A 15,816-nucleotide genomic window follows, 5' to 3' on the forward strand; every position below is an offset into this window, starting at 1 on the left:
ACAGGAGGATCTGGACAGACTTGAACACTGGGCGCTATCTAACAAAATGAAATTCAATGGTGAAAAAAATAAGGTTCTACATTTAGGCAAGAAAAACCAAATGTACAGGTTTAGTATAGGGGGTACCTTGCTCAATAGTAGTAACTGTGAGAGGGACCTCGGAGTCCTAGTAGAGAATCACTTAAATATGAGCCAGCAGTGTGCTGCAGCTGCCAAAAAGGCCAACACAGTGCTAGGCTGCATTAACAGAGGTATAGAATCAAGATCATGTGAAGTATTAATACCACTTTACAATGCCTTGGTAAGGCCGCACTTGGAATACTGCATCCAGTTTTGGTCACCACGATGTAAAAAAAGATGTTGAGACTCTAGAAAGAGTACAGAGAAGAGTAATAAAGATGATTAGGGGACTGGAGGCTAAAACATATAAGGAATGGTTGATGGAATTGGGTATGTCTAGTTTAACGAAGAGAAGGATGAGGGGGGACATGATAGCAGTGTTCCAATATCTCAGGGGCTGCCACAAAGAAGAGGGAGTCAAGCTATTTTCCAAAGCGCCTGAAAGCAGGACAAGAAGCAACGGGTGGAAACTAACCAAAGAGAGAAGCAACCTAGAACTAAGGAGAAATTTCATGACAATTAGAACAATTAACCAGTGGAACAACCTGCCTCCAGATGCGCCAACACTGGAAGTTTTTAAGAAGAAACTGGACAGCCATTTGTCCGAAATGGTAGGGTTACCTGCCTGAGCAGGGGGTTGGACTTGATGACCTCCAAGGTCTCTTCCAACTTTACTATTATTATTATTAACCAGGATCTTTTTGCTTTGAATTAACATTCAGTGATAAGTTGCTTCCGTTTTGTTTTTTAATGGGAAATGGTACAAAAATGTTATAAGTAAAATAGGCCCTGATCCTATTTTAGCATATATGGGTGCGATTTGGGAGTGGGCAAGGTAAGCCAAGCTGTTTGTTATCAATGTCCTGGGTTCATATTCTGGCAACGACTGTCCAGGGAACCTTCTCAGCTGCTCTATAGCTAAGAACTATATTTTTATAGCCATAAAATACAGTCTATTGTAATTTGAATGCTCACCTCCCTCATAGATGAAAGGGGAGATACCTAGATTTTTACTTATATATATTGTTTCAATGTCTTGCGATTCTTGGGTAATTAATAAGAAACTTCTTATTCATTCTTTGTAAACAATTGTTGATTATAAATGCCTTAAAATATAGTTTCAAGACATACACAGAAAGACAAAATTACAGTAGGAGGATGATTAGAGGCACTAGATGTCTATGGAGATTCTCAGTCGTCCAGGTCATATTTTTCCCAAAGATGCTTTTCTCGAGGCAACTGGACTTTCTTGTTTTTCTCTGAAGACGTTTCGCTTCTCATCCAAGAAGCTACTTCAGTTCAGCTCTGAAGAAGCTTCTTGGACGAGAAGCGAAACATCTTCAAAGAAAAACAAGAAAGTCCAGTTGTCTCGTGAAAAAGCATTTTTGGGATAGAGGCAGTAGAAAACAACACTTTTAACATGTGTGGAGATAAGGGAATTGGCAGAGGTCTCCAAAACATTTTTAATATCTCTATAAAGCTACTAGAAGAAATAATACAAAGGTCCGAGCCAAACTGTTATCCATAATGCAGATGATCTCTCTGTCTTTTGCATTTACTCGCCTCGGGAAACTGCACAACTTTCCCGTGGAATGAACTTTGTGCTGTATGAGAAGGCACAATGATGGAGCTTGGTAACTACTCAGAGTTGGGTTATATTGCCCTACAAAATAATTAAGCAGTTTAAGGACTCTTCTGAATTGTAGGTTAATGGAGGGTTCTCAAGGGGTTACCAGAAGCTTAGAGTGCTTTTTAACCTTGGTTCAGTTATCCTCCATTTCTATCACCCAGACCAGGCTATGCTAGTGTGGCGCTGTCTTTGAAGATGATTTGGAACTTCAACTGATATGGCAGTCTAATTGTTTGGTAGGATGACAGCAATCAGAACATGACCATCTCTGTTGCACTAATGGTAGTCCTCAACTTACAACCATTCATTTAGTGAGCATTCAACAGCACTGAAAAAAAAAGTCTGACCATTTTTCGTATTTACAACCGCTGTAGCATCCCCCAGGGTCACGTGATCAAAATGCAGCCACTTGGCCCCTGGCCTGTATTTATGACAATTGCAGTGTCCCAGAGTCACGTGATCATCACGTTTTGAGGCCTTCTGGCAAGCAAAGTCAGTGGGGAAGCCAGATTACACTTAACAACCATGTTACCCGTTTAACAACTGCAGTGATTGACTTAACTGGGGCAAGGAAGGTCGTAAAATGAGGCAAAATTCACTTAACAATTGACTTGCTTAGCTATGGAAAGTTTTGGGCTCAGCTGTGCTCATAAGTTGGGGATTACCTGTACGAGTCTTGTCTTGCACTAGATCTCTGAGCCCAATATAATGTTCAGTCTTTTATTTATTTATTTATTTATTTATGAGACTTATATACCGCTTTAAGTGCAAGCACTCTCTAAGCGGTGTACACCAGTAAGCAATGTATACATATATTTACATTGCCCCCAACAATCCTCATTTTACCTACCCCGGAAGGATGGAAGGCTGAGTTAACCAGGAGCCACAAGTTTGTTTGTTTTTAAGTTTATAAAATTTACAGAGAAAACAAATGGAGATGTAGAGATTCTCAATAGGAGCAAAGTGCTTCCATATGTCTTAGCATGTATTTAGTTAGTTCAGAAATGGTTTTCACTGTTAAATAAGTGCATCAAGGCTTCACTGTGCACTTTTATAGAGCCAGAAAGCAAGACAGAAAGTCACAGGGCTGAGGTTCAGTGATATGATCCAGGGACAGTCAAGGGGCTGACTGCTTCCTACTCCTGCCTAAATCATATATAGCTGAACCATCGAGAAGACAGCTTTTACTACTATTACTTTGAGATGGTATAGGTTCTCCTGCTTGAGCAGGGGGCTGGACTAGAAGACCTCCAAGGTTCTACTCTACTCTACTCTACTCTACACTACTCTACTCTACTCTACTCTACTCTACTCTACTCTACTCTACTCTACTCTACTCTACTCCACTCCACTCCACTCCACTCCACTCCACTCTGCTCTATTTTACTCTATTTCTCTTTTGGCATTAACAGCTGAAGCCCTGCTCCAATGCCAGACTGATTCTGCAGGCACTGCAAACTGGGTCATGAAGGAAGGACCCACGTTGGTTGCTGCTGACATAGTTGCTGCCCAATAGTTGAAGGCATTTTGAAGAAGTCTTATGGTTTTTTTTTTAATTTCTTTCTTAACCTTTTAAAGGATTTTTAGAGGTAGAAACAGTTAATATTCAGAGTTTAGTATTTTAGTAGTGCTTAGTAATAGGGTTTTGTACTGTACTCAATCGTACATTTAATTTTTGGCTTCTTATTTAGTAAAGTTCTAAAATTTTTGTAGCTCAAACATTATTTCATAATTGCAAGTGAGTCCTGTAATGCACTAAATGAGTTTTTTTTATATATACAAGGGCTTTAAACTACGGGGATTTTGTTTTTTAATTACAAATTCATTTGTGACTATTTAAAATCATGGTTATCAGCAGTGCTTTTTTTGTTAAAAAAAAAGGTGCTGGAACTCACACACGTCATACATCCCGCCTTGCCTACCCTACAAGGTTCCATCCAAAAAAGGTGCAGGAACTCTGTTCTGGGCGCTCTACGACAAAAAAATCCCTGGTTATCAGTAACCAATCCTAAATTCCATTAGACTAATCATCAATTGTTTCTCAGTAAAAGCTAGTAGCTTGAGTTGCTTTCTACAAACTAGAGAGAGCGTGGATTTTCTTAGTCACCAAAACAAACCTGCAGGCATTAAGCAAAAGTAGTTTAATCCACTTGAAAAGGCTGAAATTAGCTGCTGCACCTGTAAAAACAAGAAACAAATGCAGATGATTGCAACTGTGCAAAATGTTAAAGAATGGTGCTAGGCAAAACATGTTAGCACAAAGGAAGTTCCTGTCTTCAAAGTATTAAAGCAGCTGTGTATTTTGGAGAATTTGGACACCTGTTTTCTCCAAAGGGAACGTCTCTGAGAGGAAGAGTTACAAAAACTAAAAGCCGAGGTGGCGCAGCAGTTAGAGTGCAGTACTGCAGGCCACTTTAGCTGACTGTGTTCAGCAGGTCAGCGGTTCAAATCTCACCGGCTCAAGGTTGACTCAGGCTTCCATCCTTCCGGGGTAGGTAAAATGAGGACCCAGATTGTTGGGGGCAATGTAAATATATATATACATTGCTTACTGGTGTACACCGCTTAGAGAGTGCTTGCAGTTAAAGCGGTATATAAGTCTCATAAATAAATAAATAAATAAATAAATAAATAAATAAATAAATAAATAAATAAGAGTCCTTCTTTAAGCCTTAATAATCGAAGTTAGTTTGACTAAGTTTAACCATAACAGAAATGCAGTTCTCCAAGGTTCTTCTTAAACTAAATTTAATTAAGCAATGCTGGCTCTAAATATTACCTATATTAGAAGACTTTCTAACTTTTTCTCCATGGTGCAATGCTATGTTTCTAAAAGTTGAGAAAAGCTTAACCTTTGAATTGCAATTTTCAGTATAATTTATTATACCTGCATAGAAAGCAGCAAAAAATATATTAGTTGTTCCCAAATATTTTTTTTAAAGCCTTTAAAGATTCTGCTGTCAAATATTGTTTGCAAGCTAGCTGAAACTGAAAAATGGAAGCACTGTCAACACTTGTGTTCACACCACTGCACTTGTAATTCAAGAAGAACAAAATTAAGGTTGGTAGCTTTAGTTCGGTGATTCTTCAGGCTGGTGTCAGTTTTTATAAAAGACAGCCACTGAGGTTGTAACTGGAAAAGTGGAAAAGATCCACATTCTTTTTAGGTCAAATGTGATCTTACAACCTGCTAGTATTATATTTTGAATTCATGGTGCTTTTTCTAATCTGCAGTGCAGTAGTTTATTTATTTATGAGACTTATATACCGCTTTAAGTGCAAGCACTCTCTAAGCGGTGTACACCAGTAAGCAATATATATATATTTACATTGCCCCAACAATTTGGGTCCTCATAGTTAATAGTTAATTTCTATTAATGTAAAAACTATTCTAGAAATATTTAATTCTCTTTGCTTTCTATCTCAGTTTTTAACAACCCCGTCATTTTTAAAAATAGGTTATTGTCCTAAAACCAAGTTGACAATGAAGAAAAGGCAACTTCATTTTCATCTGCTCAAACTTTATTCCACATTCATTGAGTATTGTAGGCTTCATGTTTACAATCTTGAATGATTCCGAATACAGGTGAAACTCGAAAAATCAGAATATTGTGCAAAAGTTCATTTATTTCAGTAATGCAACTTAAAAGGTGAAGCTAATATAAGAGATAGACTCATTACATGCAAAGCAAGATAGTTCAAGCCGTGATTTGTCATAATTGTGATGATTATGGCTTACAGCTCATGAAAACCCCAAATCCACAATCTCAGAAAATTAGAATATTGTGTAAAGGTTCAATCTTCTAGGCTCAAAGTGTCCCACTCTAATCAGCTAATTAAGCCATAACACCTGCAAAGTGTTCCTGTGCTTGATTGGCCAGCAAACTCAGCTGACCTGAACCCCATAGAGAATCTATGGGGCATTGCCAAGAGAAAGATGAGAGACATGAGACCGAACAATGCAGAAGAGCTGAAGGCTGCTATTGAAGCATCCTGGTCTTCCATAAAACCTCAGCAGTGCCACAGGCTGATAGCTTCCATGCCACGCTGCATTGAGGCAGTAATTGCTGCAAAAGGGGCCCAAACCAAGTACTGAGTACATATGCATGCTTATACTTTTCAGAGGTCCAATATTGTTCTATGTGCAATCCTTGATTTATTGATTGCATGTAATATTCTAATTTTCTGAGATTGTGGATTTGGGATTTTCATGAGCTGTAAGCCATAATCATCACAATTATGACAAATCACGGCTTGAACTATCTTGCTTTGCATGTAATGAGTCTATCTCATATATTAGGTTCACCTTTTAAGTTGCATTACTGAAATAAATGAACTTTTGCACAATATTCTAATTTTTCGAGTTTTACCTGTAAGACAAATTTATAAATAGAAGTAAAAACTTTAAAGGACTTAAATTTATCTAGCAAGTGAGATGAGGAGAAGGTCAAAGAATATGAGGCAGACCCAGAAGGAGATGGAGAGGCAAGAACCAAAACTATGGAGGAGGAGGAGGAGGAAGAAAAAATATTTACCAGGTGGTAGTCCTGGACTTGCTTTGCCAATGTAGAAATACAAAATAATTGCTAATCCCAAATTAACGAGGGTATAAATCCACTGAATAACGAACATAATGGCTAATGAAACTATTGCCTGTAGGAAAGAGGATATTTATGATTAAGTTGTGATAAATTAAATGTAGCTGCTTTTGTTATTAGAATGTTCCTATTTCTGTGGGAAACAAGGTAAGCACTTTACATTCAAAGGCGGATAAGATGTCTGAGCATGTTCTACTTCTTGCCTCATTATTGGCAAGATTTCAAAGAATTTTTGGTGCAGGTAAACGAAAAATTATTTAAATTATTGGGTAAGTCTTGGGGACATGAAATCTTTAATACCAGAGACTATATACCTTTCAGGACCAATTCTTGTCAATTTCAACTTATTATTAGAGTTGAATTTGAATTTCCTGAGACAGTTGAACCATATGGGAAAGGCAGCATCAGCTCTCAAATTTAATCTGTTTTGTTTTGTGGGCAGGAATGTAAAGATATGAAACCAATGATGTTGCAACAGATTAAGGGTGCATTTTATCCATCTGATACCAGAACTGACCAGGAGAAGCTTCTGGGAAACGTATCCAACCAGATATGAAAATATTAGCTGTCATTCCTAGCAATTGGTATTTAGATGCAGAATGTCTGTAACGATGAAATATCCAGGTAGTTATTAAAAGTTAAATGCTATTGACCGAGTCTCCCATTATTTTATACAATAATCATTTTAAGTCTTAGCATTTTAAATGATGTTAAGATATCTCAACTAATAGCCATAGCCAATGCCAGGAAAATTAACCCAGTTACCCACAATATGTGGTTATATGTATGAACTTTTTCATCTTGACTTTTACACTTAATCATGCTGCATCTCATTCAATCAATGGATAGATCTCTGGTTACGGTATGTCTTAATTAGCCACGCTATCTGGAATCATACATGTTGCAGTCCCACATATACCAGCAACATGAAATTAGGGAGGTCTAGAACAAGCAACTTAATTATTTAGATTACATCAACTTCCTGATCTGAAGCATCACACCGTGTTGTGACTTATCCTAATTCTATTTTTTTTCTTTTTCACACTTTATTTTGACCTAGATTAGGAATGCAAACTGCTCCCATTTTTTTTCAGCTACATGGCTCCTATCTAGAAACCCTGTTTCTTTATTATTATTATTTCATACTACTTTGGATTCAAAAGCACGGCGCATGCTGGGTTTCATATTTAGCATCTGTCTGCAAGTCCTTAAAGCAGATTCTTGTAATCACATGACTCTCTCCATAGTTGTTTCACAGTCCTCACAAAATATGTGTTTGTTTCGGTTTGGTTTGAAGGATTGCACTGAAGCATCTTTTGTCTTTGAATCCAAAGAGCTGCAAAGTCCTATTCTACTGTATGTATAATGATTTGAAGTCTACTACTGGATGAATACTAATATTCATAACTTCTTGCCTGCCATGTTACAAAGAGGTTTGAAATATTAGAAGGTGACTCACACCAAAAAAGGAAACCCGATGATCACAAAGCTTGGAATAGAAAGAAACTGGTATTTTCTGAATTTCTAATTCTTGGCTTTGTTGTTTTAGATTTAAACCTGCAGGATAAGAGAGAAAAGAACGTTTTCAAAAACAAAATAAAATATAAGATGGATACATTCAAAAGTGACCTTTGTGTACTTCTAAAACAAACCAAAGTCCACTAGAGATTGAATAGTCTGCCTGAATCAACAATCAAAAAACCCATTTTACTTGTAATTTGGCACAATTTTATCTTTGATTCCCTTTCAGAAATTTAGAGTTGAAGAACTGAAACGCCTAGTTCCAACTCACCCAACCCTCTCATTTCTTTCAGAAAATCCCACAGATTTGACTTTCTCCCTTTTCTAATCTGAAAAATCTTAGTCGTGTATTCTGCTTTGAAAGAAACAGGTTTCAGGGAGGTGGCCCTGCAAAGTTGGGTTCTAGAGTTGCATGCAAACATTTAGGCACTCCTGGTCAAATTGTATGTTCCTAAGTAAACAAAGACAGGTACAACATTTCACAATGTAAAATTAAACAGGACATCTTTCTGCATATTGACATACATATTATATTTCTCTTTGGAAATATTTCCAAACATTTCCTGAGTCTCCCGGTTCTTGCTTTTAGAATTTATTCCCACTCTTCCTTACAGAACTCTTCTAGCTCGGTGTTTTGATTAGGAGATATTTCACTTAACATAGGTAACTGGATGAAATTCCATGTTCTGCAAGCAAACGTCTGCCTGTGCAGTAGTTCATCTCTTCCCGTCCCCCTTGTCTGGCCTGATAATCAGCTTCAGACAAAGAAGGAAATTTGGAGCACATTTTGAGGGAATATAGGGGACCTCTACTGGCTCTACTAATGAAACAAATTCTAGCAATGGAAATACCCCAACTGGATTTCACCCAGAGAAAGCCGTATGCCTCAGATTCTTTTTACACAATTCTATGCAAGTTTCAGATATGAAAAAAAAATCCAGCTAGGCGATATAATAAATTCCATTTTTAACTCAGAATTGTTTGGTGTAGACTACTACAGCCATTTGTTCTTACGCACTTCGGAATTAATGTTCCGGGTCTGAACATTTGGAATGTATTGCTACCCATGTAAAGATAAAAATAAATGCATCTCACATTGCTGTATGGATGAGGGATGCATATGTACAGCCCTGGAAAAGAGACAGTAAGCAATAAATTTTCTCGTAGTGAATTAAGTCTGGGTTACTTTTCCATTGGCAAATTAAATTAAAACAATCTCTGTGCTTAGTTGTAAAGAAAAAACAGTTTGTCACAAGGGATAACAGCCTGAACACATATAAATGATCACTTCCCTTACTTAGAAAAGCAAATGAGCATTCTTCATTTTCAAATACATAATTTAATGCGCTCCAAATCTTCTTACCCTCCATCTGTGGACTGGAGGCTTTTCGCATTTCATCCAAATGTCGGTCTCCATCATCTCCCTTCTGATTGTTTTTTCTGATAACAGATGGAGATGCATCATTTTCATTCACATCTTGGCAATTTGGCTGTGAAAAATGCTGCACATTTTTGACACTGGATTCTAGGGAATCATCGCAAGGCTCCTGAATATGAGCAATGTTGTTCTCAAGAGCCAAACAGAAGCTGTCTTCTAATGTTTGCTTGGCTGCCTTCTTTTGCTTTCTCTGCTTGATCACTTGAGCGGCATCCACATTATTTTCTTTTAGTTCTAGATCAATTCCTGGGTCTTGATTGACCGGCTTAAAAAAGTGGTTCATATCTTTTGTGAATTCCAGCAAAGTTCCATCTGACCTGCGCTGATCTGTTCCATTTGATCCATAACAAGTTGATTTGCTGAGTATCAAAGGTCGAGAGCAACTTAGCACAGCCCTGGCATCCTCTTGCCTCATCCTTTTGGAGTTCTGCTTAAGATTGTAGCTCATGGAGACTGAGAAATAGGAATAATCCACGGCAATATATGTAAGCATGAAGTTAATTGTAACTATCGGAGCAAGAACATTCACTTGGCCAATGAAAACAAAAGCCATGGTGATGAGACTTGTTAAGCAGATTGCAGCCACTGGAGTTTTGTTTGGTCCTTTCTGTATTAAGAACAAAGGGCTAATTACATATGTTATGTATGGACAATAATCTGTCATAAAATATTTCTGGATAATGTTTAAATCACATATAAATCTGCTTGATGCTTTATTTCCTGGCCTACTGTATGTTTCAAACCCAGGGGCTTCCCTGAGATAAATCCTTATCTAAAAAAGAACAACAAAATGAGTTTGCTGACTGCCATCCTGAAGGCCCATGTACCGAACAGAACAACAGCGGGGGTGCTCTCACAACCTTTAACTCTTTGGATCCAGATTACAACATTTATGAGATTCCAGAATAGCCTGCATTTTGTTTCAGGATTATTAGAACTGTTGGTCTTAGAAAAAAAAATTAAGAGGTCCCTGTACAAAAATCTTTGCAAACTTTTCATCAACATCAGCAACAAGCTCATCTCGTATCCACTGAGCCATGAACGTAAATTTGGTAACCCTTTTCTGCACAAGTGACTTTTACAATTGCTTTGATCATAACTTTTTATGCACTCCTATGAACTTCCTATTCTTACTTCACCAAACTACAACGGATTCTGGAATATTTCTTGATAATTTCTGTTGTGCCAAATCAATGCTGAATAATTTGATAATTCAACCTCATTTGAATATTTATTCAGATTTGTTTGCTTGTTTATTCATTCATTCAATTTCTATAGCCACCCATCTCAGTCAGTGACTCAAAATTAATAGTCTGAAGCTTATTCGGCATGCAAAATAGATTGTTAGAAGACTTAGTGTGAAAAGGAGATGAGAGAGGGATGCTTGCAAGTCTAAGAGTCATTATATCCAATTCTCTTAATGGGAAACCATAGTTGCCATTTACAGAATGAACTAAATTGAGCCACACTGAAACAATGGTTTTTTTATGCAATACATTACTAATGTTTATTGATATCATACACTTTAAACAATGTCTCTAACATGTTTGAAGACCAGCAGTTCTGGAGAGAAGACTGACTCTACAGAGCAATGACGTCCAGTAAAAGACCCTGGGAAATTATTACACAAAGAGGACAGTGTATGGCACTACAGTAGCTTGGTTTGTTTTAAAAATTAAACAGAGGTATATATGTTGAATGGTATTAGTAGTGTGGAATGAAAGTTCATTCTAAATAAACTTCGTGATGTAGAAGTGTTTTTCAATATATCACAGCCTTTCTTATTCAGAACAATCAAAGGTCTAAACCAGGGGTAGGCAACCTTGGCTCTTTTATGACCCGTGGACTTCAATTCCCAGAATTCCTGAGCCAGCCATGCTGGCTCAGGAATTCTGGGAGTTGAAATCCATGAGTCATAAAAGAGCCAAGGTTGCCTACCCCTGGTCTAAACAATGGTAATCAGAGAGTTGCCTAGAGAAATCTATCATGGATGACAAAATATCTATACACTGAAAATAAACAGAAAATGCCTTCCTTGTTTACTAACCCCATGTCCAAGAAATGCAAGAAGAGGTATCACTTTCTCTTGAGCAATACACTGAAGGATTCGGGGTGCTCCATAGAGACCTCCCATACAAGAGGCTAAGGATGAAATGTATAAACCAAGTAAGAATAAGAAGCCCACCAAGGATACCTAAGAAAAAGAGAAAGCATTTTTTTTTCTTGATTAATATTCGGAAGGCACATTTGACAAAAATCACTGTGGCTTACATGGATTAATAATAATAATAATAATAATAACAACAACAACAACAACTTTATTGTCAATTTGAATGTACACCAATCGGCATACATCAAAATGAAATTTCCTTGCATACAGCTCTCAAAGGGTCACCACCTCCGATATACACTCCTTGTTCGTGGCCAGCTCAAGTTTCAGATCGTCTATTTTAGTCTCTAGGGAACGAACGATGGCAAACAGGACAGATGGAAGCATCCATGACATAACACAATGACTAAGAAAAAGACTCAGATAATCTGGTGCTCAAATCTCATCAGCCACTAGTAGAAGCATAATAACCTTATATCAACTTGGACCATCAGTCCATCTAGTTTAATACAGTACTGTCTACATTGACGATTGGTGATTTCCTAGAATTTTAGTCTGGATGCATTGCCAACCCTATCTGGAGATGATGAGTATTAAACTTGAAATAGTCTGAACAGGAAGCAAACCCCACCCTCACTAGCATTGATGATGTTACCTATTGGGTAATGAAACATCTACAAGGAAACAACCAGGCTCAGAGAACAACAAGGTGTCCACAGTTCAGCTTTGAATTACAAATATTACCTGCTATAGTCTGAACGTAAGTATACTGAACTCAAGCCCTTTTGTTAGCAGACTTTTCTATTTCATTCCCCATCAGAAATAAGGGAGTAACAGCATGTTTTACAATTTTGGCGTAAGGATTGGTTCAGATAATGCATATACAAAACTTGAAGAACTGTGTTAAAAAAATTGTCCTACTCAGTCACAAACCACTGAGAAGCACTTTGCTGCAAGAAAACATTAGCATTCTGTTGGTATTCTGTCCCTAATTAACAGCACAAAAGAATATACTTTAATTTGCTTTGCCCAGAGTAAAGCAACCCAATGGGAAAAGCTTAATTTAGCAGCAATTTCAGAAGCAGATATTTTATCCCATTTACATACCAGAACAGAGTTGCAGTCCAGGAGAATGTACTTACGTAATTTCATATAGACTAAATTCAGATAATATACTTTAATTAAATAACAAGTTTTTCTATGACATGTTTCAAATGAGATCCTCCAGCAAATAATTTTGGACAGCAATCTAAAGAGGCAGTTACTTCTGGATCACTTCAGTGGGGTATGCAAACTGAATAATGGATTTTTGCCCTTACTTTCCAAATTTAAAGCTGCAAGATTTTTTTCTTCAAACAACAAAATCTAAGACTTTACAGTCCTATACTTTTAGTGTTAATTTGGTTGCAAGTCATAAGAGTTCATTGGGTGTTAATGCTAAGTAAGTGCACAAGTCTGAACTGTTATCAAGATATTGTTTCCAACTCCTCGAACCTTTGATTATAATCCCTCTAGGCAATTTGTGCATGTTAACAAACAAAGCTAGTACATTACTCCCTCTTTCTCCCCCTATTCTCTTTTATCATAGCTGAATGCTTCACCTTGGCATCCTATTCTGCATGATTAATTTTTCCTCCTAGACAGTAAAGCCCAAAATTCTGACGCAAAGGAAAGTAGGCCATATGGGATAATGTCTGTTAGTTCAAAACTCCAATCATATTTGTCCTATTTTCCAGGGATGATAAACTTGCCTTCAGTCTCTAGCTACAAATCTGTACTGCAAATAATTATAACAACCATAATTAGGTTGCCAAACGGTAACTGAAAATTGTGGGCTATATTATAAAACGGACCTCTGAAGCTTTACTAAAGTCCTGTGCTTTACAGGACTTTAGCTGGTAATATTACAGTTAACTTTTTTTTCTAACGACAGGAGTCTCTTGCACAAGGAGTCCTGGAATTCATTTAAGATGTCAGAATTCATCAAGTTCCACCAAATCAAGCCAACTTTATTTTTTTTTTTAAATAAAAACTGTTACTAATACATACAAAGTACAGAGATGTGGTAATAGTTGGGGAATATATGGATATAATCAAATAAATGTAATTTGAAAACGGCATTGTTAGTTAACAGTACTTTGTGCTAGATCACGCTTTGTGCATAATTGAAATGGTCACATTCAAAGCGCCACGATATTCCACTCACACTTTCTGGGGAAGATGGCTTTTGCATTGAGACAGTTAAAAGTATATTTTCAGGTGCAACTCCTATCATACAGTGCTGACAAATTCTTCATTGTTACAGCTTAATCACTTCATATATTCCTTTTTTCTCTGGATCAGGCTGAAAGTAAACCCTGAAGCGGAGTTGATGTGGATACATATGTTGCCATCAGAGTTTTTCCCTGACCAATAAGTCCATCAGAAAATAGGTTTATGAAGGGGAGGAGTCCTTCTAGATTTATGGCTCTTGCTGTGACAGTAGGTAAAAACTGTGGCCAAAGGGCACGATCACCAACTCTTCTTGCATGTGGGCACCCTATCTGAGGCTCTACAGTAACTCTTTTATCACCATCTGATGGGACTGTTATAACAAACTCTTCTTGGGTCTATCGTTAAAGGCCATTAGGAAACTACAAAATGCAGCAACCCACAAACTTGTGGCTACCATAGTTGAGAGTGTATAGCACTGCTTTTCTACATTGGCTGCCAATTGGTTTTTCAAGTACAATTTAAAAAATAGAATAGAATAATAGAGTTGGAAGAGACCTTGGAGGTCTTCTAGTCTAACCCCCTGCTTAGGCAGGAAACCCTATACCATTTCAGACAAATAGTTGTCCAATCTCTTCTTAAAAACTTCCAGCGTTGGATCATTCACAATTTCTGGAGGCAAGTTGTTCCACTGATTAATTGTTCTATCAGGAAATTTCTTCTAGGTTGCTTTTCTCCTTGATTAGTTTCCATCAGGTGCTTTGGAGAATAACTTGACTCCCTCTTCTTTGTGGCAACCCCTAAGATATTGGAATACTGCTATCATGTCCCCCCTTCATCCTTCTCTTCATTAAACTGGACATACCCAATTCCAGCAACCGTTCTTTATATGTTTTAGCCTCCAGTCTCCTGATCATCTTTGTTGCTCTTCTCTGCACTCTTTCTAGAGTCTTAATATCTTTTGCAGTATTCCAAGTGTGGCTTTACCAAAGCATTGTAAACTGGTATTAACATTTCACATGATCTTGATTCCATCCCTCTGTTAATGCAACCTAGAACTGTGTTAGCTTTTTTGGCAGCTGCAGCACACTGCTGGCTCGTATTTAAGTGATTGTCCACTAGGACTCCAAGAGCCCTCTCACAGTTACTACTATTGAGAGAGGGACCACTTATACCAAACTGCCAGTCTGTGGGCCGGATGCATCACGTGGAAGCTGTGCCCACCCCAGCTCCGGCAAGGGCAAAAAAGTCGCGATATGTCGCACCACGTCATGTGAATAGGCAATTTTGACATCTCTGGCCTATACTGTAAAAAGTTAGCTTGGTTTGTTTTTTGCCTACAGCATTGCTATAAGTATCAGAGCAGCCAATCTGATCAAATAGAGAGAAGCTACTATTGATGGAGATATCTGGAGAGCTAAAACAAGGGGGTGCTGGTTTTCTATTCTGCAGAACAGTTTCCTCACTGAGATCAGGCTTGCTTTTTCTTGCTAATATTTCAGAAAATTTTAAAGGCCAAGTTATGATGGACAGCTCTCTCCTGGTTTTGTTAAGCTATTTATAGTCTCTTTTTTATGGTCTGTAATTTTTGTTTGGGTGGGGTTGTTTCACTGTTTATGACTGTATTGATTTTTATCTGGTTTTATACTGCCTGTAAGTCACCAATTGTGATGGGGTAGAAATGAGATTAATAAATAAATAAATATAAATAAATAAATATCCAAATTGCATTTGAGAATAAAAGTCTTCCTAAAAATAATGACATACACATCCTATCAATGTGTAGAAATTGAAATTCTCCTGTGCATGGTGAAATCTAATTCTGCTGGAAGCAAATTGTAGTTTAATCCTCTTGTCACATTACAGCAGTTTCTTCTGCACAAAATGGAAATAAAGCTCCCCTTTCTCATTTTGCTTCATGATGCATAAAGATGGATGCAAGAATTCCATTGAAAACAAATTGCTAATAAACATTTGCTTTCCCCAAAAGAAAAGTGTAGACTGATCTTCCATATTGCCTGTATTCCCTCTATTTAAAGTAACATCTATGCATATGTCTTCTTATTTTATCTATTAAATACACATTCTGACAACAAGGCCAGCCAACACTGAATAGGAACTGAATTCTCAACTGGACAGAGGATATAGCCTTGCCATATAAAGCAAGAGAAATCCATCAAGAATAGCT

General features: G+C 37.4%; 1 protein-coding gene across 7 annotated transcripts in view; it reads right to left on the reverse strand.

Annotated features, from left to right (window-relative positions):
- SLC12A8 (solute carrier family 12 member 8) overlaps positions 1-15,816 on the reverse strand; it is a 77,011-nt gene that overhangs the window by 2,136 nt on the left and 59,059 nt on the right. For 6 of the 7 annotated variants that reach the window (XM_039323768.1, XM_039323767.1, XM_039323765.1 and 3 more), the window contains 5 exons: positions 11,355-11,501; positions 9,233-9,914; positions 7,808-7,905; positions 6,286-6,403; positions 3,868-3,928 (listed from right to left, as the gene is read on the reverse strand). In XM_039323768.1, coding sequence (XP_039179702.1) covers positions 3,868-3,928; positions 6,286-6,403; positions 7,808-7,905; positions 9,233-9,914; positions 11,355-11,501 — 1,106 coding nt within the window. The remainder of the gene's footprint in view (positions 1-3,867; positions 3,929-6,285; positions 6,404-7,807; positions 7,906-9,232; positions 9,915-11,354; positions 11,502-15,816) is intronic. The other variant, XM_039323771.1, reaches the window with a different exon arrangement.

Source organism: Crotalus tigris, unplaced genomic scaffold (genome assembly GCF_016545835.1).
Source record: "Crotalus tigris isolate CLP2741 ecotype Arizona unplaced genomic scaffold, ASM1654583v1 scf7180000024282.1769268, whole genome shotgun sequence".
Classification (NCBI taxonomy): domain Eukaryota; kingdom Metazoa; phylum Chordata; class Lepidosauria; order Squamata; family Viperidae; genus Crotalus; species Crotalus tigris.